We start from the raw sequence: 24,547 nt of genomic DNA, 5'->3' as shown, positions 1-24,547 counted from the left end.
TGTGGAAATTTCGATATTGTTTTTTTTATAAATGATGAAAGTTCAAATATTGGATATAAAGTTTTATTGTATAAAATACATCATAATCTTAAGTAGATCAAAAAGGAAAAAAAAATTAAGTAACAAAAACTTAAAAAGGGCCCAACCGGGTTCGAACCGGTGACCTCTTGATCTGCAGTCAAATGCTCTACCACTGAGCTATGGACCCGTTTTTGATTATTAAGAAGTTTTATTTTATTTATAGCACAAAAGTATTCAGTTCAGATAATAAAAGTTCTCAAATAAACGATGTCGCATATGTGTGGTAAAACTGGTTTTCTAATTATCTTATTTATAGTTTTGTTGTAAACAAACAATTGTACGAAAAATATATTTTAAATGTCAAAACTAGTCATTTTAGATATTGCTTATGCATTTAAACGATTTCATTTCATTCTGAAAGACTCTTCAGTCTTTACAGTTCACACATGCCAGCTTCAAATTCAAGAAGCTTCTTTCACCTCAAAAATCTCCGATCTATGTCCATCGTCGCCGCTATCCATATCCAATTTCCGGTAACATTTATACAGATTATACTTTCTGGGTGACCGTATAAACTCAATTCTAACATGTATATGTATTTTTGCAGAGCAAAATTTCCCCCTTCCAGCTCAACCTAACGGAAGCTATCCGCGTTGTGCTTAAATGGTGAGTTCCAACTTCAATTTTATGCTTTTACAGCAATTGATTTTGTTCGTATTTGTAGTTTAAGTTTTTGAAGTAATATTGCGAACCTAAACGTTTGTATTCATGTTTTCATTCGAAAAGTTTTTGTTCTTCAGTAGACATGCATGATGCATGTGGCTATTTGGTGCGTTGTGGGCGTTTTCATAGTGATAATTATTAATCGGATAACTGTATAATCATTTGATTGAAGTACATCAGAAAAATTAATTTATTCTGGATAATCAGTTCTTTCAGCAACTAAATCGGATGATTATGTCTTGAAAGTATTAGAAAAACCGTGATCAGAAGTCATAAACATAATCAGCAATCGCTTTTGCACCATATCAATAACAAGTTACATGATCATACACACGAGTTAGTAATCTGACTACTATTGTCAAATTTTTAGGGCACACAAATGGTGGACAGTAACATATTAGCCTTCATAGAGAATGAAGTGATGCCTCTACATGAAGTACTAAATGCAATAAGAATGGTAAAGAATAAAGCAGTTGAAAAGATCAATCCTTTAATCATCACTCATGCTTCATCACTAAGTACCTTTCTCATTTCACCTATCAATTTCTCCCCATTTACCTCTTTAAACTGTATTATAACTTATCTTAATGAACAACACTGTAACAGGTTCTTTGCAAATGGAGTCATCCTCAGTGGATTTTATAATTTCAATGGGTACATCAGAAGATTTTCCTGGTGATAATTTGGTTGGGGAATTTTCACGGGTTTTAAAGCCTGGTGGAGAAATCTTTATTCATCAAAGTTTTGATGCTGCCAAAAAGAATGTAAAACATTTGTCTTCTTCCCAAAAGTGAAACTAATCTAGGCTTTGTGTATCAATTAATCACTGTTAACTGTTTTTCAGACAACATCTTCCCTTGGGCGCAAGTTATTAGTTGCAGGGTTTTCAAATATTGAGGTGGTTCAGATGGCAGAGGTGCTGTCTGAAGGTCTTCAGTCTTTTGGGGTAAGCAAAACTTCGAAGAAATCAATAGGTCACCATTTATGTGACCCAAAATTATCTTTTTATGAAACTTTGAAATGGTTAAATTTATTGTCAACAGGTCAAGGGAAAGAAGCCTTCTTGGAAGGTTTTACCAAAAGTTGTGGTTGTTGATGAAATGGATGTTATAGATGAAGATAGTCTCTTATCTGAAGAGGATATGAAGAAGTCCCAACTCCCAACAAGTAAATTCATATTCAAGTTTTTATATATGATCCGAGTAGTTTGATTGAGATATTTGCGTGTCACTATAATATCTAAATGGGTTGATGTCATAAATGGGTAACAAACTATCTGAGATGTTTAAAAACACCATTGTTTATAAGCAACTAGAACATCGTGTTCGCTAAAATACTGTTAATATAAGGGTATTTTGGAAAAAAAAACATTCCAGTTGCTTACCTTATGATAAAAAGAATCTTATGAACCCAAAATTTGTTTTGCAGTTGGAGATTGTGAAGTTGGAAGCAAACGAAAAACTTCACAACCACCACACTCCCTACAATTTGAACCCATCCGATTTCCTACTAAAACTTCACAAAACAAATTTCATGCATCTCAACCCCAATCAACAGATGATGATGACACATGTCTACCTGAACCATCTCGACCGGTTAAGAGCTCCAAAAGAAAGAGCTCTGAGAAAACCGCAAATCCTTGTTGTACGGGTCTTTCTAACGGTCAAGAATGCACTTCGGCCGAGGAAGCCGCATTGGCAAGTGCATGGGTCGACATTTTGGAGGAGGATGGTTCAACCGGTAACGTGGAAACTGTTGAACTCAATGACACGGATGACGAGATTGAGCCCGAGGATGATGATATTGAGCCGGAAGAACCTAGAAGCCCCATTGGGAAGGATAAAGGAAATAGAGCTTCGTCGTCAACTTTATCGGGATCCGGTATGGATGAAAAAATAGATCGATTAGTGGATAAGTTGGACAAATTTACCTCGACTTATGGCCGATTGGAAAAAGAAAAAATCCGTATAAAGGAAAAAGCATGGAAGGAAAAAATCCGTGCACAAAATGAAGCACGCGAGGCTGAAGATTTTAAAATCTTAACGACAAATATCGATCATCTAACTGGACCTTCTCTTCGAGCGGCTTTAGCGTTGAAGGAAAAAATAGCAAAAAAATATGGTTTTGAGTGATGTTTTTTTTCATGTACTCTTAAATATTTTAGTTTAACATAATTAATTATCAGAAATCTTGTATTTGTTTTTTTTTGTTTGTTTTTATTTAATAGTATATGAAAAAAATGACCCGGGGTGAAGCCTGGGGTTAAAAAGAATTGAAAAATGGAAGATAAAGAGAGTAATATTGCGCTAAAGATGAAAGAGGAGAGTGATATTGTGTTTAACTTAGGGGCTGTTTGATAGTTACTGATTTGAGTCTGACTGAGACAAAAGTCTAGCTGGGTCTGAAGCTGACTGAGTCTATATCTGACTGAAACCATGATGTTTGATTGTACGTCTGACTGATTATGCTGAATAATAAAAATGACAATTTTGCCCTTAAATTTAAAATACAATATTTTATCATATTAATTTCATAATTCTATTTTGTTAATTTCTCATTTAGTTTTTACCAATTATTTATTATAGTTGTCACTCTTGGCACTTGCAACTTTTTACTTTGTTTATCATTTATTTATTAATAATTAATTACAAAAGCAAAAGCAAAACAAGTCAGTCAATCCCATCCCACCTAAATTCTCTTTATTTATATACTTTCTTATCTTTAATCCCATCCCACCTAAACTCTCTTTATTTATATACTTTCTTATCTTTATGGAAACCTAAACAAAAAATTCATCTGCCAACAATATCAACGCCGACCATCCTATCCTTCCGTCTCCTACCCCTATTCTCGTCGTCGTTCTATATCATGGAGGAAAATCCAAATATTTGGATTTGAGTTCCAACCTTACAGGTTTTGATTTCTGATGAAGATTCAAACATTTTTATTTTAAAATTTGGGGATTTTTGGTATGTATTATCATGGAGGAAAACCGAAATCTAAACTACTCTTATTGCTGAAGCTCTCGATGACATTGAACTGAGTCCAAGATCTTAAGACGGCGACATGGTGCTCTCCGATTTTAGATATGCTAGCAATTGTATTGACAAAAACTTCATCCCTTTGGATTTTGAGTTTTATCGGCAGTGTCGATGGGTAAAATGGGGGGCAAAGCATGTCTTTTTTCTTCAATTAGTCGGTCAGCTTCTTTTTTTGGGTGGACCGAGTCAGCCATTTTTATGGACCGAGTCAGTGCTATGTGTTGGGTCAGATACAAATCAAACACCTTGACCGGACCGAGTCAGACAAAAACATCTGACCGGACCCGGTCAGCACCAAATCAAACAGCCCCTATTGAATAATAAAATATGGAGTAAATTATACGAATGGTCTCTACGGTTTGAGATAATTCATTAATTTGTATGTTTTGTCATTAATTTTTTTTTTTTAACTTGGACCGTTCCTATAATATATTTTTGTTATGCATTAGGTTCCTATCATACATTATTTATTTTATAGTTATTAGATTTTTCTTTATTTTTTTCAGTTTCATTAAATTATTTGTTTATTTCTTTTCTTGTTATATAATAACAAGGTACAACTATTACAAGCTTAAGTACCTAAAAGCCAAATGAGAAAATGACTTGATAGAGTAAGATACATTTTAAGATGTACAGATTTAGTCCTTATTATTATTATTATTATTATAAAATAAACCCTTATATTTTATTTTTTGTAACAATGCAATCCTTGTGACCAGCTATATCCGGTATATTGGCCATATACAAATTTTCTTTCAGGAAAAATGACTTGATAGGGTAAGATACTTTTTGAAATGTTCACATTTAGTCCTTATTCTTTTTTTTTTTTGTAAAATAAACCCTTATACTTTATTAATATGTACACATTAGGTCCTTTTCACCGGATTCTACAGGTTTTACTGATGTGGAAGCACAAATGACACTAAATAACAATTAATTAGCTTAGTCACCGGAGGTGGGTGATCCTCCAGCAACAAGAAAAAGGCGACGACCCTTCTCTTTCTCGTCTTTCTTCCTTCCGGTCGAACGGCAACAACCAAACACCCTTTACCTGTTGTGTTTCTCCGATATGTCTCTCTTTGCCTCCATTTTTGAGATATGTTGCCAGAAAAAGAAGAAAGAATCGACGAGGGGCTGCCCGAGTAGCTCCTCGCCGCCAATTACCGTCTCTACTTCCTCCTGCCTCCCCCTTCAACATTGTTGTTTTTGCCATCATTCCTCCTTGTTACCAGTGATGTGTAAGAACACACAAAGGAGTCGCCGGAGATCGGGGTTCTCCCTCTTTTTCATAATGAATAAAAGTTGGAAAAATCTCGTTGTGGATATGTGGATGCCACCTGAGTATTTCATTTCAACAAAATAAAAGAAAGGGAAAATGACTTGATAGGGTAAAATACTTTTTGAAATGTATACATTTAGTCCTTATTTTTTTTTTATTTTTTTTTTGTAAAATAAACCCTTCCACGACAGCAAAACCTGTAGAATCCGGTGAAAATGACCTAATATGTACATATTAATAAAGTATAAGGGTTTATTTTACAAAAAAAAAAAGAATAAGGAATAAATGTGTAAATTTCAAAAAGTATCTTACCCTATCAAGTCATTATCCCAAGCCAAATACCTAATCAAGTAGTGAGAGCATCCTCCTTCCTCCGTTCCTCTCATTTTCTCGCCCATAAGAATTCACTCTACTCCGCCTCTTTGTAACATGACGAGGCCCTTTGGCGTGCGCTAAAGGACGGTGTACAACGAGGTTAGCGATGGTGATGGCACACACGCTCTGTCTTAATGGTTAGAATAATAATAATAATAATAATCTCTTTATTCTAATAAAAGAATAGTTTTATTCTCTTTTTGATATGTGTCACCATATTAGGTCTCATAATTAATTTATATTTTATTTTTCTTTTGTCATGTGTCACCCTGTTATGTCTCTTAATTAATGCATGTCAATTGTCAACATATTGATTCTCCATTTCAAGTTTTAAATTTTAAATTTGTCACTCTAATTACATTAAATTAATAACATTAAAATAAAAATAAAAATAATATTAATACAAATTATAAAGTAATATAACTTTACATATTTATTTAAATCAATGATTATAATTTTATATAACTAAAAAATATCTTAATTAATAATTTATTTAAAATAAATGATTAATAATTTTAAGTTTTTACTATTAAAACTTAATTATTTTTATAACCGTGGTTCTACGGATTATAAACTAATAAATAAATAAATAAACATTAGTAACAGAATAAGATAAACAAATACTTAAATTAACTTAACATCTGTGTGGGAGACTTTTGCATCTTTTTATAGACTTTTTAGAAAAGTCTAAGAACTCTATATTTTAAAAAGTTAGTATTTACCCAAACACCTACTTATTTAACCCTATATAATAAATACACGATTTCATTTCATTCTCCGATGTCTGCCTATCATCGCCGCTTACCATATCCAATTTCCGGCAACATTTATACAGATTATACTTTCTCGGTGACCGTATAAACTCAATTCTAATCTGTATATCTATTTTTGCTAAGCAACATTTCCCCCCTTCCTACACTCAACCGAACGGAAGCTATCCACGTTGTGCTTAAATGGTGAGTTTCGACTTCAATTTTCTAAAGTTTGATTCAATTTTATGCTTTTACAGTAATTGATTTCTTCCGATCGCTATTGAATTTCCGAAGTTCGCGTTTCGTATATATAGCTTAAGCCTCAATGAAGGTTTTGAAGTAATATTTCGAACCTAAACTTGTGTATTCATGTTTGCCTTTGAAAACTTTCTGTGGACGTCTTCATAGTGATAATTGCCACTTCAAGGACCATTAATCGGATAAAAATTTAATCACTTGATTGAAGTACATCAGACAATTTAATTTATTCTGGATAATCAGTGCTTTCAGCAACTAAATTCGATGATTGTGTCTTACGAACATCAGAGAATCATGATCAGAAAATCATAATCATAATCAGCAAAGCACTTTTGCTCCATATCAATAACAAATTACATGATCATACACATGATTTAGTAATGTGACCTACTATTGTCAAATTTTTAGGGCACACAAATGGTGGACAGTAACATGTTAGCATTCATAGAGAATGAAGTGATGCCTCTTCATGAAGTAATAAACGCTATAAAAATAGTGAAGAATGAAGCAGTTGAAAAGATCAATCCTTTAATCATCAGTCATGCTTCATCACTAAGTACCTTTCTCATTTCACCTTTCAGTAAACTTGTATAGATTATTCATTCCCATTTACATCTTTAAACTGTATTATAACTTATCTTAATGAAAAACACTGTAACAGGTTCTTTGCAAATGGAGTCATCCTCAGTGGATTTTATAATTTCAATGGGTACATCAGAAGATTTTCCTGGTGATAATTTGGTTGGGGAATTTTCACGGGTTTTAAAGCCTGGTGGAGAAATCTTTATTCATCAAAGTTTTGATGCTGCCAAAAAGAATGTAAAACATTTGTCTTCTTCCCAAAAGTGAAACTAATCTAGGCTTTGTGTATCAATTAATCACTGTTAACTGTTTTTCAGACAACATCTTCCCTTGGGCGCAAGTTATTAGTTGCAGGGTTTTCAAATATTGAGGTGGTTCAGATGGCAGAGGTGCTGTCTGAAGGTCTTCAGTCTTTTGGGGTAAGCAAAACTTCGAAGAAATCAATAGGTCACTATCTATAAGACCCAAAATTATATTTTTATGAAACATTGAAATGGTTAAATTTATTGTCAACAGGTAAAGGGAAAGAAGCCTTCTTGGAAGATTTTACCAAAAGTTGAGGTTGTTGATGAAATGGATGTTATAGATGAAGATAGTCTCTTATCTGAAGAGGATTTGAAGAAGTCCCAACTCCCAACAAGTAAAGACATATTCAAGTATTTATATATGATCCGAGTGGTTTGATTGAGATATGTGTGTGTCACTATAATATCTAAATGGGTTAATGTCATAAATGGGTAACGAACTATTTTGGATTAAATGTGAATCAAATATGTAAAGTTGTAAACTACACTTCAGTAGTAACAACAAAAATAAAAGAATCTTATGAACAAAAAATCAATAATTGTTTATATTTTTTGCAGGTGGAGATTTTGAAGTTGGAAGCACACCAAAAATCAGTGTATGTCATTTTGTTACATCACTAATTACAGAAATGCCATTGAATTTTATTAGCATTTTTCTTTTCATTTTGAGATGCAGAGTATATTAGGTGATGCTTTTCATCAAAATATTCGGCTTATTAGTTCAAACACACCATTGTCCAAAAATGTTTCCCGTCTCGATTACTCACAACCACCACGCTCCATACAATTTGAGACCATCCGTTTTCCTACAAACACTGCATGTGATCCTACTAAAACTTTACAAAACCAATCTCCTACATGTCAACCCCAATCAACTGATGATGATGACACATCTCTACCTGTTAAGAGCTCGAAAAGAAAGAGCTCTGAAAAAACCGCAAATCCTAATCGTACGGGTCCCGCTCCCGCTCAAACATGGTCTACGGCCGAGGAAGCCGCATTGATAACTGCATGGATCGACATCTCGGAGGAGATCGGTGCAAGCGGTAATTATGTTGGTCCTTTTTGGAACCGTATTTTGAAACATTTTTATAATGCAATGGGTCGTTATGACTACCGTACACACCACCAACTTAATTCAAAATGGAGGGACATAAATCGGAAGGTGATGAAATTCAACGACATCTACAACAACTTGTTAAATGAACGCGGAAGTGGTCATAGTGAAGCCGACATTTTGAGAGCAGCGCTCGAACAATACCGATCGGAACATAACGGGGTAGCGTTTAGCTATGCATCCGCTTGGGATGCTTTTAAAAAATCCCGAAAATGGTTAACAGTGTATGGGAATGGGAAGAATCATACAAATGGTTTGAAACGAACCAAGACATCTGACTTGAATGATTATACGACATCGCTCGTTGACTTCGACGAAGAGGACGACCCGCCCGTACCGGTACCGGTACCTGAACTCGAACCATCCCGACCGCTTAAGAGCTCCAAAAGAAAGAGCGATAAAAATATCGCAAATAATGTTGGTATCGGTACTTCTAACGGTCAAGCATGGACTACGGTCGAGGAAGCCGCACTGGCAACTGCATGGGTCGACATCTCGGAGGAGGACGGTTCAACGGGTAATGCGCAAAGTGTCGGTCCGTTTTGGAAGCGCGTGTTGAAACATTTTCACAATGCAATGGGTCGTGATGACTACCGTACAAACCACCAACTTAGCTCAAAATGGAGGGACGTAAACCAAAAGGTGGCGAAGTTTAATGACATCTACAACAACTTGTTAAGTCAACGTGGAAGTGATCATAGTGAAGCGGACATTTTGAGGGCGGCGTTAGACGAATACCGATCGGAACATAACGGGACTACGTTTAACCATGGATCCGCTTGGGATGTTCTTAAAAAATCCAAAAAGTGGGTGACGACGTCTGTGGTGGATCATACAAGTGGCCCGAAACAAACCAAGACATCTGACTCGAATGATTATACAACATCATCGGATGCATGTTGTCTTGTTGATGTCAACGACGAGGATGATGAGATTGAGCCCGAGGATGACGAGATTGAGCCTGAAGAACCTCGACGCCCGATCAGGAGGGGTAAAGGAAACAGAGCTTCATCGTCGACTTTATCGGGCTCCGGTATGGATGAGAAAATAGATCGTTTAGCAGATAAGTTGGAGAAATTTACCTCGACTTATGACCAACACTTGGAATTGGAAAAAGAAAAAATACGAATAAAGGTAAAAGCACGGGAGGAGAAAATCCGTGCGAAAAATGAAGCACGCGAGGTTGAAGATTTTAAAATCTTAACGGCGAAGATCGACCATCTAACCGGACTTTCTCTTCAAGCAGCTCTAGCATTGAAGGATAAAATAGCCAAAAGATATGGTTTTGAGTAATGTTTTTCTTTTTTATTTTCATGTACTCTTATATATATATATATTTTAGTTTTAGTTTATGAAAATTTTTAATTATCGTTAGTTTTGTATTTGTATTCTTTTTCTTTGTATTTAGTTAGTTAAATGTTTTAAAATTAATAATTGTTATTTGTATTAAAAAGAAATGGAATGTCAAAAATGGGTAAGACACATTCAAAGATGTAGTGAAAGATGAAAGAGGAAAGTGGTGTTGCGTTGAAGTGGCTATGAAAAATGAAAGATGTGTATGTATATCATTAGTGGATGATTAAAAATTAAAAAAAATGAAAATTTATGTATATCATATTATCATATACCTTAGATGCAATAGGCAAAGGCCTTCCGAATTGGGCCAAAAGGTAAAAGTTGCTTCATGATATCAGCCTGCTAAATAAATACACTTCCTCCTTACGAACAATATTTTATGTAATGTCATTAATCAATTGGTCTTTTGCATTTTAAAGTTTTTTACATTTTCTCAATATTATGTACTAGGATACGAAATTTGGGAATTTGATGTTCTTTTGTAGGCGACTTTATCTCAAAATTTTCTTGCTACTGACATTTTAGACCCAAAAGAGAAAGCATATTTACGGATGTACCCTTGATGTCATGTTACTTCACTTGCTTGAATTTTCGTAAGAAATGGTCTCATGGATACAAAATGAGAAATTTTATCATTTTATAAGCCTTAAATAACTTCCACTAGTCTAGTGAATATCAAATACAATTTTTATATTATTTTAGTAATACAAGACTGATAAAAAAAAATATTGATTTTGATTGATTTAACCCGCAAACCAACCAAAATAAGTGTTTCTACATATAGGGCTCCAATATAAAAGATTGAGTTTTTATTTTTAATTTTTTGTTTAAAAAAACATGTTTATCAATGAACAAATACTATTGGTTAGTACAAAAGGTGCCACAAGTTTACACAATGGAGGAAAGTAAATGAATAGGTAACAGAAATCTGATATTCCAGCTATGGCCTATTAATATATCACGATCACATGTTGATTCCTTTCATTTTAACAGTCGATCTCCGGCGATGGTGATTTTTGATTCATCAATGTCATCACCGGAAATAACTGCAAAATGTTGATCTGAAGATCAAATAGGTTAATTATATCTCAGATTCAGGTTAAAGTTTGTTGTCTGTGAAATTATTTGCGTTCATACTGGTAAAAATGAAGTTTTTCAGCTACATAAGAAATTAAATACGAAAATGGAGGTTTTGGGCTATGAAATCAAACTAGCTTGCTAGGCAAATAATAAATGATAACGACTTACGAGTTCGTAAGAGACGCCATCAGCTTCGAACCCTTTGAAATGGTTCCTTCTCGATTCTCCTTCTCCAGAAACCCTAACCACATTTCCGATTGGCTTCGTGTCCTGTCTAACACCTTCTTCATCATCATTGTCATTCTTGTCGGTTATTTCTTGCAACGAAACTTGGTTTACTTCTTCATCTTCGTCTTCGTAAATGATCATTTTTCTTTTACTTCCCGATTTCTTAGCTCCGATCACCACTGGTGGTGGTGGTGGTGGTGATGATGATGAAGAGTCACCGGAGAACAAAGACAACCTGTCCTTCATCGATCTCTGCCTGACCACAGTCTGTACTATGTGGCAGTGTATGACTGAGGTGGTATGGACAGGCCAAAGGGTATATACTTGACCTTTTAAGTTTTTTTTTTTTGATAAAAAAACGTTGGAATTATTACAAAAAAAAAAGACACAATCTTAAATACAAAATAACTTGTAGCCTAATGGTATCAAAATCGATAAAATGTGACCATCAACTAAACATTGTCAAATATGGTGGGAGACAAAAAAAAATATAGATTTAGATGCAGAAAGTTGCATAGTTGTTTTAAAAGAAATCCATTCCAAAACCTTATTTTTTTTCCTATAAACAATTCAATTAACTTTGAAATTTGTAGAGAAAAAAAGTTCATTAAATTGCTTAGATTTTGAATGGATAGATTTTTTCAAATTAAATTTAAGTTTTTATAAATCAGAAGTCCATTTTATAGGTAAAGAGAGTAGTCCATGGATACATAAATATGTTAAGCTAGATGGAGTGGACTCGGGGAAGCTCGGCAAATGCGGACATATATTCGGTGAACACACTCTCCTAACTCGTCATGCCAAGTCTGGAGAGTTAACTCGGAAACCGGGTGTAGATGAGAGATGGTGTAATTGATTTTTTACCACTTTCAAAAAATACACCAGTTTTCAAAATAAAACCGTTTTTCTTTTTAAAATTTCAAATTTCAAATCATTCAACAACTACTATAAATACCGGTAATATTCTTTATTTTCCACCACATTCAAACATTCTTTATTCATTTTTCCCAACATTTTTTATTTTCTACCATCTTCATCTCACAAAATGGCCCATATTTAGAGTATGGATGAAAAGATAATTTTGGCTCTTGTTTGTGTCGATTAAGTGAAGATCCAAATCACATCAACTTCGTAGATGGGTCTCCTTCTGGAGAAGAATCACCCAACGCTACAACCTCGAAGTACGTGAAGGGCGTCACTGAAGTAAAGATCAACTCTTCGCCAAATGGAGAAAAGCACAGTAGTAGTATAGTTTCACACTATGTTTTGTAAGGTGAGGCGTGATGCAGTAAATAGTTAAAATGATGGAATGTTGTGAGCCAATTCTCTTCAAACTTTTCATGCAGAAAGTAACAAACATTCCGGTTAGTAGAGTTTTGGAAAGTTGAAGATGTGTGACAGGTGTGATATAAAGCTGATGTGGCAGGAAAAAGAGTAAACAGAGTGGCATGACTCCTAGCCTTATAGATCATTTATCTATAATAGTGATTACATGTTTATATAATAGCGTGTTTAGTTGAAATATAGGTTCATATTAGAATAAATGAAGTTAATCGTTAGTTTATATGTTCAACCAATTTGAGAAAAGTTATACTATGTTTTGAATCGGTAATTTTTTCAATCCAATTTCAAAGAACAGTATGCTTCTAGGCCTAAGTTACTCAATCCTCACATTCGTTCCATATCCATGATGGAGACTATCAGGATTAAAGCACCCTTCACACTATATGAGGTCAAGGCTGTTGTTTGGGCCTGTGGTGGAGAAAAGGCCAAGGGGTCCGACAGATTAACGTTCAAGTTTATTAAAAACTATTGGGATACAATTTGTGATTATGTTATGAGATTTGTGAGACACTTTAAGGAATCTGGCACACTTGGACATGGTCGTAACTCCTCATTTATCACACTCGCACCCAAAGTTAAAGACCCCTCCACACTCAATGAACATCGGCCTATATAAAATAGGGTTAATTAATATCACTGTAGCCCAACCAACTTTCGAGTTTTGTTTTAAAAGGTTCCTCATATTTATTTTCTAGTACAAGTCCTTAAACTTAGAACTAACCTATTAAAAAGGGCATTGAATTTCATTTTCTCCAGTTTCACCGGTTAAATCTGGATTATGTGACATTTTTAATTTTTGAGTAATAAAAAGAATCTCTCCCCCCCCCCTCTCTCTCCCCCGGTTAAATCTGGATTATGTGACATTTTTAATTTTCTTAACAACTACCACCATGCTATAACATGATAAGTAGCCCTTGTAAACACACCTGAATCCTCCCTCCCTAACATCCAATCATCAGATATGTTGGTAGCCAAAGTGAGTTCACATCTTTGGATTTCACATGATCTAATCAATTATACACAATGGTATGGATGAAAAGGCAAAATAAACAAAAATACATATGATAAGCATTCCACTGTTCCATTGCTAAAGCATGTATGTAAACCATTGTTTAAAAAAGTAGTCGAGGTGTACGCCTTGATGCGCGCCTCAAGGCGATTCGGGGATGAAACGAGTTTGAGGCGCCGATTCTAGGGTCTGGTTTAGGGCGTGCGCCTCAGATGTTTGAGGCGGAGAGAAGCGGAGGAAAGTAGATGAAGGCGATGCGTTTTATGTGGAGGCGTTCAAGAGAAATTTTGTCTTCTAGCCTTTTTTTTTTATGTTTTTTACCCAACAGTTTTTCCACAATTTTGTTTTTTTACTTTTACTTCTGCAAGAAAGTAAGTTCTAAGACTACCCAAAATATCAATTTCACACTTTTTGACCTACTCTAGAATCGATATTTTTCCTGTTACTTTGACCTTCCTTCTTTTTCTTCTTCTTTATTCAAACATATCACATAAGTCTTCCATACTTCCTTCAAGAAAATCTGAGGCCATTATTTCTTCAAGCCATCGAAGACCTCATCAGGTTACATTTTTTTTCTTTTATCTTTTTTTACCTCATCTTCTGTAGTGTTTTTTTTATTTCTATTCATTATTTCATGCAAACATGCACTTATTATGTGTTTAATGTCATAAATGCAATAGTTTTTCTTGGCTGTTCCATGAATTAGTAATAGTATATAGCTTTTGGTTTTCATTGCCTTATTTTGTTGCTTGTTTGCAGTATTTTTTGCTATTTAATGTAGTTTTCTTTCTGTTTTCTTCAGACATCGATATATTTTCTTGCTTTCTTGCTATTTTAGTAATAATATACAACTTTTGGTTTTCTTAACTCTTTACAACCTTTTTGTTTGCTTCATACATCCATGAATTAATAACAATATACAATTTTTGGTTTTCTTGACTGTTTAGACTTTTTGCTTACTGTTTAGGACTGTTTCATCTAATTTGTTTTATTAGGATGGCTACTAAAGGATGACGAAATGATCCTGCATGGAAATATGGTACTAAAGTAACAATTGAGGGTGGGAAAAAACCTTACAAATACTTAAAATGTAAGTTTTGTAGTAAAGTCATCAAGGGGGGAGTGAAGAGAATGAAGGAACATCTTGCATGCACTCACAAAGATGTTGCAGCTTGTCCTAATGTTCCCATCGAGGTGAAGGACGAAATCACTTTATATTTGAAGACCTTTGAATCTACAAAATTTATGGCCCAACACAATTTTGAAGAGAATGTGGAATGTGGTGCATACTTTGTGAATCCCGACAATAGTTCGTCTCTAGGTGTAAACAATAAGGGTGTTAGAGGACCTATGGATCGATTTTTGGGGACTACAAAAATTGATGAGCAAGGAATGGTATCCGGTGAGAAGATGACACCAACAAGTGCTAAAGAACACCGGAATAGAGTTTGCTTGGATATCGGGAGATGCTTTTACGAGAACGAGATCTCATTTAACATGTCAACAAGTCCTTCTTTTATAGGTATGGTGCGTTCCATTGGCCAATACGGGAGGGACTTGAAACCACCTTGTAACATCCCAATTTTCAAGACGAAAAATTTCATTTTTAGTTAAGTAGCTTATAAAATTGTTTACTGAAAAACATCGTTAAATGTCATAAAACATGTCATGGAAATATAATAGTGTCAGAGTACAGTCCCAAGAACATCATAGTGCGGAAATCATGTATGTGCGATGCGTTGCTACCGTGCCGGCTCCTTCCCCTTCGCTAAAGAGGAACCTGAAAGAAAACTGGAAACTGTAAGCATAAAGCTTAGTGAGTTCATCCATCATACCACATACCACATAAGGCCTGTCCCTTGGAATCTTTCAACCGATATCTATCTGGCATGACTGGGAGTTGGGCTCCCCTTCGGTATCATCCAACCGGTAGTTGGGAGCTAACCTCCACTTCGGTATCTCACAACTGGAAACTGGGAGCTAACCTCCGCTTCGGTATCTTTCAATCGGTAATTGGGGACTATTTCACCCCTACCACTACCGCATAATAGCATATCATGAACATATATCTAGGCATGCATGGGTGCTGTCTACCCTTTTGGTATCTTTCAACCGGTAACTGGGGTTGTTCCGCCCCTACTACTACTAACACATTTAGCATTCTAGCACATAACCATAACATATATCAGCATACCAGATAATTATCATAAAGATAATCATCTTTACCATTATCTCTTACTGGTGGGTCGGCCTTGGTGCCTTAGACCCACTTCTACTGGAAGGTAACTCACCTCAGTATCGTGAAATGTCCAAACTGTCCTCGCTGCCGAGATCAACTCCTCTCGATTCCTAAACATAACGATCTTCCTTAATTACCATTTCATGGTCAAATTTGGGTCAAAGTCAACTCTAGGTCAAAGTCAACATCTGGCTGACTTAACTCGCCGAGTTGACCCACCAACTCGCCGAGTTCCATAGTCCTTAGAACACTAAAAGCTTTGAGCCTACTCGCCGAGTCTTTCAAGAACTCGTCGAGTTCTCCTTCATACGAGGTCGGGACTTTCTACCACTGACTCGCCGAGTTCATCCTTGAACTCGTCGAGTCCTTCTTCATGCAAGAAGGCACATCTAGTCCTGCACTCGCCAAGTTCCTTATGAACTCGTCGAGTTCGTCTTCATGCAGTTGGGACTTAGTCTTGAACTCGCCGAGTTCTATTCTTGAACTCATCGAGTTCCATGATCTTCAGGTCCATATTCACATCCATCTTGTTGAGCCCTCTTCTAGATTCAACCAGTTTGATCAGAAATAGAAAAGGTTGGGGAAACATAGCCCGACTTGCCGAGTCCTATGAGCGACTCGCCAAGTCCCCCAAAGTCCAAGTCTACCAAGTCGATTTTAGTCGGGCTCAATGCATCCAAAACATAGATCTGACCTCCTAGGGTCCATATTACACGTAAAGTTACAAACTTGACGTTCATGCATGGGGGTATTTGGCTCAAATGGCCCTAAAATGAGGTTATATGATGCATGAGACTCCCATGGCCATAAAGTTGGCACCTTTATGTCATGGGAATCCTCAATGGTTCCAGATCTGAAGTTCTACCCCTTTAGAACCACAAAACCCCGAAGTTGGCTCTACTAAAGCTTAGAAAAGGTAGAAATGAACCCTAACTAGAGATCTAATAGATAGATGGTCAAGGTTGAAGCTTTTTACCTTGAATGAGCTGGAAATGAAGCAAAACCTCTGGATCTACTTGTTTCTTCTGGAACCCCCAAGCTTCCACTTCTTTCTTCAAGCTTCAAACCACCAAAAACACACAAAATGGCTAAAGAACACTCCAAATGCTTTAGGGTTTCGAGTTAGGGATTTTCTGGACTGTGAGAGACGATGGAGGTTGGATTGGGACAAGATAAGGCGTTTAAATAGGGTGCAAACCCTAAATATTAGGGTTTCATCCAGGCAGACCTACTCACCGATTCGGGCTCCCGACTCGTCGAGTAGGTTACTTAAAACCTACGTCCAAAGTCTAGTCTACTCGACAAGTTGGGCCTCCAACTCATCGATTCCCAGTGTAAAACATGAAATTATTTTAATTTAAAATACGTACCGGGAACCGGGGGTTACAACTCTCCCCCACTTATTTCAGACTTCGTAGTCTGCTGCTGCATCTGGAAAAAGCTCGGGGTAGTGCTCTCTCATTTCGTCCTCCGGGTCCCAAGTCCATTCTGAGCCCTTGCGGTGCTGCCATTGCACCTTCACCAGCTCGACCCTCTTGTTCCTCAAATCCTTCGACTTCCTGTTGAGGATAGCTACTGGTCGCTCAATGTAGTTCAGACTGTCATCCACCTTAATATCCTCTATAGGCACCACGGTAGAGTCGTCTAATAGGCACTTCCGCAGCTGGGAGTCGTGAAAGGTATTGTTAATCTGGCTAAACTCGGCTGACAGATCCAGCCTATACGCTACCTTGCCCACCCGGGCTGCAACCCTGAAAGGCCCAATGTACCTGGGGCCCAACTTGATCCGCTTCCTGAATCGGATGACACATTTCCAAGGTGACACCTTCTGGAGGACCATATCCCCGACCTGGAACTCCAGGTCCGAACGACGCTTGTTGGCATAACTTTTCTGCCGACTCTGAGCAGTCTGAAGCATGCTCCAGACCTGTTGGATCCTCTCCGTCGTCTTGAGTGCCACTTCGGTACTCCCCATGACCCTCTGTCCAACCTCACCCCAGCATATCGGGGTTCCGCACTTCCTCTGCCGAACCTCACCCCAACATATATTTATATATACTACGAAGGCACAAACACAAGTTGCATCAAGCTAGACTCATTCTACAGAAAACATGTCGATAAAGAAACAAGTGCTAGAAACATGTCTACGGAAAAACAAGCGTTATGTTTACAAGCGAATACGGATTACAAGCATCAAAGCTAACAATTTATATTAATTCAATGTGCTCGAACAAATCACGTTAAGGAGTTGACACATAAGTAGTGCACTCATGCAAACACAATTACATAGTCTTAATCTAAAATTATCAGAGTTAGAATAGTTTCTCATTAGACAACCTAATTAATTTAAACTATGAATTACAACTTGAGAGGCCAACTAGGGATCCGATCGATTGTTTTCTGAACAAGTCCAAAAAGCTCATGTTGCTTGTTGTCTCCATAACCTACATCGACTATCCCACACAATCTCTTTAATTTTGCATCGTAAACCTTTTCAACAAAAAAACCAGGATATTCTCGAACATTCGGGATCGTTTTGTTTGGTGGAACAAAATGCACCCGACACTTATGCATAACTGACTCAGCTGCAAACTCTATCTCATCAAAACTATAAAATAGTTCCCTTTCTTCCTCGGACTCCCACTTTCCTCCATCTTCCTTTTCTGCAATCTCGGGTCGATAAAACCTCCGACCAGTCACCATAATCCTCCCATCTCTCGTTTCTCTAATATCCTGTGTACACAACGAATTGTCTGCTTAAAAAAATGGTAATCTGCAACACATGTAAGCGACCCACAAATTGATTGCTTTTACAAGTCTTAAGTTGTGGAAATACCAACAAGTTTTACGTTAACGTTATTGGGTTAGTTTAAAGGTACTTACCTTAATAATAGCTACAGAGGGCTTCATGTTATATTCTTCCGGACTAACAAGCACGGTATCCTCCTGTTCAGACATGCAAACGAAGGTTTTGAGCTATTAAATCAAGCAAACAAATAATAAAAGATAATGACTTACGAGCTCATAAGAGATGCCATCGGTTTCAACCCCTTTGAAATGTTTCGTTACCCATTCTCCTTCTTCAGAAACCCTAACAACATGTCCAATCGGATTTGCGTTAACTTCTTTATCATCGTCACTAATGTTGCTGTTCATCAGTGGCAATAAATCTTGCGGTTTTACTTCTCCTTCTTCATATTCGTCTTCATAAACGATCATTTTCTTTCTTTTCCCTAACCTCTTACCGATCACCGGTGGTTGTGGTGAAGACTGGCCGGAAGGCAGAGACAGCCTGTCGTTCATCTTCACTGTAGATGGTCAAAGTGTGTAGCTAGGACTGTTAGCTAGGTGATGTTGAAGGGTATGTTATTAAAGGTGGGGTATGACTAAAATTCGCAAACAAACGGCCTGTTTGTGTTTTCTGTTTTTCCCAATTGTGATATTGTATTTTACTATTATTGTGTATGTGAAAACAGTTATTCTTTGTACTGTATACTTATTTCTTTTTATCTTAGGAATTGTATTTTACTGTATTATATTTCTTAAAATCACTTGATTTTTAGAAAGAGTAACATGTTATATTTTGTTATCTTCTTGTTATAATGTTCAGAATTTTTATAATACAACGTTTTGACTACTTACCGAAAACACAAGTTTATAACTGGGGGAACCTGCAAATTTTGAGTAAAATGTTATTTTAGACGGGTAATTTTTGAGTTTAATGGTCTAAGAGGCAACAAAAAAACTAAATGGTCTTTTAAAACCCAACGTAAAACTTTGATGTGCCTTTATGTCAATAACCCATCTATGAATGGATAAAATTTGAAAACACTAATAATATTTGAATTTTGTGAAACGCTAATAATATTTATAAATTGATAAATTGGGAAACACTAATAATATTTATGAATGGATAAAATTTAAATTTTGAACTTTTAGTAAAGAAATTTTCATTTTAAATATAAGTAGAAAGGTTAAGCAGAACCATGACAAGGAGTGTGAAGTCTGTTGTTATTTTTACTCTCATTTGAGTCTTTTGGTGTTCTAGGAATGCTCATATCTTCAACAATAAGGTTAAGCAAGTCAAAATTTTAGCCAATAAAATGCAATTCTATGTTTATTTCTGGCTAAAAATAGAAGTAGAAATGGTTTGATTGGTGTACTAACCGGGTATGCTTGTAATTTTATTCTAGCCATTTGCTAGCTTAATTTCTCTAATAAAAACATTTTTGCTGTTAAAAAAAACCCACTAGGCTCTCATCATATGAGCAACATATATAACTGTTAACTAACTACTTTTAGGGATAATTACCAAAATAACAATATTCAATATCTACCTAGATATAACAAATAACCTGTATTTTCTTAAATTTTGTAAATAAGCACCAAGTTCGAAACTTGGTTAGGTTGGAACTTACGTTTTGAGGTTCGAACAAGTTTTTTGTCAAAAAAAAAAAATCTAACTATTTCTCATACAAAAGTATCAAACTTGTTTTTTCTAGATGAGTTTTTAAAATTGTTCATGAATTTCGAACTTATTTTTTGTATATATTTAATGAAATGACATGATCATATTTTTCTTAGAAATGAAAAAGAAAAAAAAAAGTAAAAAAGAAAGGAAAAATAATGAATTTAGAGCAAGAACTAACGAGATATAGTGTTATGTTATGGAAGAAGAAAGAGTGAAAAACAAAGACAAAAGTTTAGAAATCATAAAAGGCTCGTCCTTTATGCTTTGAAATCTTCAATGTTATCTGTGAAGACATTGGTCATTTTTACGTTATATTAAAAATGTAGTTATAGTAATAAGACTAAACTGTATAAATGGTTCATGTGGTATGTTGAAATTGTCACGTTGGTTCAAAAAAATTTAAACTAACATCAATGATCCAAAATTTTAATTTTGTTGCGAGTTTGGTCCGTTTTGTTTTAAAATTACGAATTTACCCATAGTATATTCATATTTTTTTTATTTTTTAATTACAATAAGTAAAAAAACATAAAAAAGAAAGAAAGAAATATTGTGTTGTGTTATCTTCCCCCCCCCCCTCCCCCCCCCCCCCCCCCCCCTCTTTATCTATCTCTACATTAAACACACTTAAACCCTCGTTTTTCCATTGCATGGCGAGGACTTCGTCGGTGTCACCCATTTCGTTGTCTCCTTTTAAGGCCACCACCACAACCATTGATTTTCTGGAAGAGACAAAAACACACCTGATTTTCCGGCAAAGACAAAAAAAACCCTCCGATCTTAAAACACACTCATCTCCATCCCCCATCATCACCGGAGCTGTCAACCTCTTTCTCAAATTGTTTAAGATCACTACGAACCTTTGTCAGAGCCGTCAGAACCTTCGATTTGGAAAACCTTCGTCGGAGCCGTCAACACTGCCACCACTTCGATTTGGAAAACCCTTCTAAAAATCCCTTTGATTTGAAAGCCTTCTCCACCTAGAGAAGAACTGACGGAGAAGAAGAACCAAGATCTGAAAGATCTAGGGTTTTTGGCCAGCAGTGGACAAACTAAGAAAGACAGTGTTGTCAATCTGAGCGATATGATCATCGAAACATCGAAGATGTGGAAACATTGATCTGAAAATCGACCACGGCGAAGATGTGGGTATGAGGGTTTCTTTCTTCGTCGGATCTGTGTCTTACCATCTCTCACTCACGTCTCTCTTTATCTCCCTAGTTCTGGTTGTGCCTTTTCATCTCCTTCCTACCGACGATGACTTCAGGTAGTGGTGATTGTGCTACCGACGGTGGCTTCTGGTGGTGGTGGTGTCGATTGTGCTTTATCGGTGATGTGATGTTAAGTGATAAAGGAAGGCAGATGGAAGGTAGGGTGTTTACATTTTCTTTTTTATATTGTTTAGTAAATAAAATTAATAAAAAAATGTCAAAGGCATTTTAAAAAAATCAAAATAAATTGGACCAAATTTGCAACAAAATAAAAATTGTAGACCTCTTATATCTAGTCAAAACCTTTTTTGAACATAAATGCGCCAATTTTCGAGATACCACTTAAACCATTTGTACAGTTTTGTCCAGTAATGATTATTTATTGAATATATTCAATATTGTTGTGATTATCCCTGCACAATTTTCTTTTGTTCTAATTTACATTAAAATATTCTAACTATGATGTTTTTATTTACATGTTAATGATTCAACATGTATTTATAAGACTAGTGTACGTATCATTATTTATGATGTGTTTACAAACAGTATTGATTCAAAATACTAAAAAAAAAATTGTCAAATAAATATTATAATAACCTGTTTTTACTTAATTTCTATTTTAAACCGATGTCTGTCTACTTATACTAAAATATGGTTTAATTTTCATTAACTAGCGATCTAATTTACGTAGAAACCTACCACCATCAATATGTGGCATTTGACCAGGTGGTTGATATGAAACACACCAAAATGATGAAGTTGATCCATATTTAAATCTTACAAGCTTCAACTCTTATGAAGCATGTTGTTTAAAAAAAATCGTAGAAACCTACTAAAACATTATCATTAACTAATTACTACAAAACTAATAACAATAATCTTTGTCAATGAAAACAATAAAAATATGTTGATACTTTGCATGAAATATATATATATATATATATATATATATATATATATATATATATATATATATATATATATATATTTGATCTTAAAATTATCGAAAATCAAGACGTAAAAGTTACATTACCTACACTAACTTTATATTATTAATTTTTGCAATTAATATTTTTAAATCATTACATGTCACTTTTTATCTTAAAACAGGTAATATTCTTGCAATGATACAGTTGTATTGACAATTGTACGAATACTTTGTTCCAGAATTGCTACAGAACAAAATTGATGCCGGCCAAATAAATAAAATAGGAAAAAGAAAAAAGTTTTACCTTAATGGATTGGTTCAGAAATGCTAAATTTGTTTATTTTTTATTTTTTATTATGGTACTAGAAGAATGTTCGTCATTGTAGTAGTAGAATATATGTTATTCAAAATAATTGTGTAATTGTTACTAATCTTAAAATAATAATTTTAACAAAAAGCTTCCAGAAAAAAAATATATAATTATTTTAACTATACAATAACACACGAATCAAAACCATTATTTGAACTATACATTAACATACTTAACAAAACCACATCGTTTTAATAGTCACTTTTGCGCATAGATTGCATATAAAATTTAAAACAAATATTGAACTTTTGAAAGATGTCGAGGGAAAAATTTAGAATTACAAATATATTCGCAATATCTATATTGAAAAAGTTATATTCATGTAGTATTTCTATTTAACCGAAAGTAAGATATGTGACTTACGACTTGATAGGCCAATTAGGGATCCGATCGATTGTTTTTTGAACAAGCACAAAAAGTTCAAGTTGTCTACTATCTCCATGCCCTACATCAAGTATCCCACACAGTCTCTTTGATTCTGCATCGTAAGCCTTCTCAACAAAAAAACCAGGATATTCTCGAACATTCGGGATCGTTTTGTTTGGTGGAACAAAATGCACACGACATTTATGCATAACCGATTCAGCTGCAAACTCAATCTCTTCAAAACTATAAAATAATTCTCTTTCTCCCCTCGATTCCCATTTTCCCCCGTTTTCCTTTTCTGCAAACTCCGGCCGATAAAATTTCCGCCCATTCACCATAATCCTCCCATCTACAGTTTCACTGATATCCTGTAACAGTTTCTCCCGCATTGATAGAAAGTGAGAATTGTAAGCACCTTATTGAGATAAGTTAAAAGAGTACCTTAATTATAGTTACGGAGGGCTTCATGTAGATGTTAAGTTCTTCCGGACTTACAAGAACAGTATCTTCCTGTATGATAACGTTAAAATGATAAGTTTTTTGGGATATTTTTTTGAATGGGACAAAGTTTTGTAGTTTTCTATTATTACACTAAAAAAGATGTACATCGAATTAAAAAAAAATGATAATAACTTGCGAAACAAGCCAAATATTGAGTTTTAATTAAAAGAAAACATATTTAAAAAATGAACGAAAACCTATTGGCTAGTACAAAAAGTACAGCAGAATGGAGGCAGCATGCAAAAGATAGTGGAAAGGAAAGGCGGTGAAGGAGGAAGACGGTGTGTTTTGGTCTCCGGCGAGCAACAAAAACGGGGAAATGACGGTGGTTTTTGGTTCATCAATGTCATCGGAAAAATCGAAATGTTCCTGATTTATTTTTTGAATTGGAAAAAACTGTGTATATGACTGAGATTTTTTGCTCATGGAGATCAAATAGCTAGGTTAACAAATCCGGTTAAATTTTGTTGTGAATTCGATGGAAAACGAAGAACGTTCTGCTAAGTTCATGAGTCTGATATAGAATTGGAAAATTATGAGTTCAATATCAGGAAAATGAAGGTTTTCAGGTATGAAATCAAAGTGACAAATAAGAAATAAATATTGACTTACGAGTTCGTAAGAGACGCCATCAGCTTCGAACCCTTTGAAATGGTTCCTTTTCGATTCTCCTTCACCAGAAACCCTAACGACATTTCCGATTGTCTTCGTGTCCTGTCTAACTTCTTCATCATCTCCGTCGTCGTCGTTGTTTAATTCTTCGTCGTTGCTGTTCGGCGGCAATGAAACTTGGTTTACTTCTTCTTCGTCTTCGTCTTCGTCTTCGTAAACGATCCTTTTCCTTCTCTTCGCTGATCTCTTAGCTTCGATCGCCGATGATGGTGGAGGCGGAAAGTCGCCGGAGCTCAGAGACATGCTGTCGCTCATCTCCCCCATGGCCACAGATGCTGTGGTAGTGGAACAGTCTAGAAAAGTGGGGAGTGACTGAAAT

The 24,547-nt window shown here is 35.4% G+C and overlaps 4 protein-coding genes and 1 non-coding gene across 6 annotated transcripts; 2 read left to right on the top strand and 3 right to left on the bottom strand.

Annotated features, from left to right (window-relative positions):
- Positions 1–136: 136 nt before the first annotated feature.
- On the bottom strand, positions 137–208 carry TRNAC-GCA (transfer RNA cysteine (anticodon GCA)). The gene has a single exon. It is a non-coding gene; the product is annotated as a tRNA-Cys (tRNA).
- A 191-nt stretch (positions 209–399) lies between these two features.
- On the top strand, positions 400–2,941 carry LOC145057059 (uncharacterized). Of its 2 annotated transcripts, none has more exons than XM_079004824.1 (7): positions 400–554; positions 629–687; positions 1,115–1,262; positions 1,351–1,508; positions 1,589–1,690; positions 1,788–1,911; positions 2,188–2,941. In XM_079004824.1, exons 2-7 carry the CDS (start codon positions 685–687, stop codon positions 2,874–2,876), a joined length of 1,224 nt encoding a protein of 407 aa, XP_078860950.1. In that variant the 5' UTR covers positions 400–554; positions 629–684; the 3' UTR covers positions 2,877–2,941. The 2 variants fall into 2 exon arrangements, with proteins under 2 accessions (XP_078860950.1, XP_078860949.1); XM_079004823.1 differs by having other exon boundaries at positions 2,173–2,941.
- Positions 2,942–6,189: 3,248 nt separating this feature from the next.
- Positions 6,190–9,835, top strand: LOC145057056 (uncharacterized). Its single transcript, XM_079004821.1, has 7 exons — positions 6,190–6,395; positions 6,858–7,005; positions 7,111–7,268; positions 7,349–7,450; positions 7,548–7,671; positions 7,895–7,932; positions 8,013–9,835. The coding sequence occupies exons 1-7, from the start codon at positions 6,393–6,395 to the stop codon at positions 9,744–9,746; spliced, it is 2,307 nt and encodes a 768-aa protein (XP_078860947.1). The 5' UTR covers positions 6,190–6,392; the 3' UTR covers positions 9,747–9,835.
- An 8,054-nt stretch (positions 9,836–17,889) lies between these two features.
- LOC145058739 (protein REPRESSOR OF VERNALIZATION 1-like) lies at positions 17,890–19,057 on the bottom strand. The gene is made up of 3 exons (XM_079006640.1): positions 18,728–19,057; positions 18,593–18,655; positions 17,890–18,442 (listed from the first exon to the last, which is right to left on the bottom strand). Exons 1-3 carry the CDS (start codon positions 19,010–19,012, stop codon positions 18,068–18,070), a joined length of 723 nt encoding a protein of 240 aa, XP_078862766.1. The 5' UTR covers positions 19,013–19,057; the 3' UTR covers positions 17,890–18,067.
- Positions 19,058–22,956: 3,899 nt separating this feature from the next.
- On the bottom strand, positions 22,957–24,547 carry LOC145058738 (protein REPRESSOR OF VERNALIZATION 1-like). Its single transcript, XM_079006638.1, has 3 exons — positions 24,169–24,547; positions 23,497–23,565; positions 22,957–23,423 (listed from the first exon to the last, which is right to left on the bottom strand). Exons 1-3 carry the CDS (start codon positions 24,490–24,492, stop codon positions 23,049–23,051), a joined length of 768 nt encoding a protein of 255 aa, XP_078862764.1. The 5' UTR covers positions 24,493–24,547; the 3' UTR covers positions 22,957–23,048.

The sequence above is a fragment of the Lactuca serriola genome, chromosome 6 (assembly GCF_051521515.1).
Source record: "Lactuca serriola cultivar US96UC23 chromosome 6, Lser_US96UC23_V15, whole genome shotgun sequence".
NCBI lineage: Eukaryota > Viridiplantae > Streptophyta > Magnoliopsida > Asterales > Asteraceae > Lactuca > Lactuca serriola.
Note: the sequence above shows the minus strand (reverse complement) of the source record. Positions and strands in the feature narration are given on the sequence as shown.

Excerpts from the sequence above, each read along its gene's own strand:
- LOC145057059 (XM_079004823.1), top strand. Across the intron at positions 1,509-1,588 it reads TTGATGCTGCCAAAAAGAAT|ACAACATCTTCCCTTGGGCG; the intron begins GTAAAACATTTG and ends ACTGTTTTTCAG. Across the intron at positions 1,912-2,172 it reads GAAGTCCCAACTCCCAACAA|TTGGAGATTGTGAAGTTGGA; the intron begins GTAAATTCATAT and ends TTTGTTTTGCAG.
- LOC145057056 (XM_079004821.1), top strand. Across the intron at positions 7,672-7,894 it reads GAAGTCCCAACTCCCAACAA|GTGGAGATTTTGAAGTTGGA; the intron begins GTAAAGACATAT and ends TATTTTTTGCAG. Across the intron at positions 7,933-8,012 it reads GAAGCACACCAAAAATCAGT|AGTATATTAGGTGATGCTTT; the intron begins GTATGTCATTTT and ends TTTGAGATGCAG.
- LOC145058738 (XM_079006638.1), bottom strand. The coding sequence starts at position 24,492 with ATGGGGGAGATGAGCGACAGCATGTCTCTGAGCTCCGGCGACTTTCCG. Across the intron at positions 23,566-24,168 it reads ATGGCGTCTCTTACGAACTC|GAAGATACTGTTCTTGTAAG; the intron begins GTAAGTCAATAT and ends GTTATCATACAG. Across the intron at positions 23,424-23,496 it reads CCTCCGTAACTATAATTAAG|GATATCAGTGAAACTGTAGA; the intron begins GTACTCTTTTAA and ends AAACTGTTACAG.
- LOC145058739 (XM_079006640.1), bottom strand. The coding sequence starts at position 19,012 with ATGAACGACAGGCTGTCTCTGCCTTCCGGCCAGTCTTCACCACAACCA. Across the intron at positions 18,656-18,727 it reads ATGGCATCTCTTATGAGCTC|GAGGATACCGTGCTTGTTAG; the intron begins GTAAGTCATTAT and ends ATGTCTGAACAG. Across the intron at positions 18,443-18,592 it reads CCTCTGTAGCTATTATTAAG|GATATTAGAGAAACGAGAGA; the intron begins GTAAGTACCTTT and ends TTGTGTACACAG.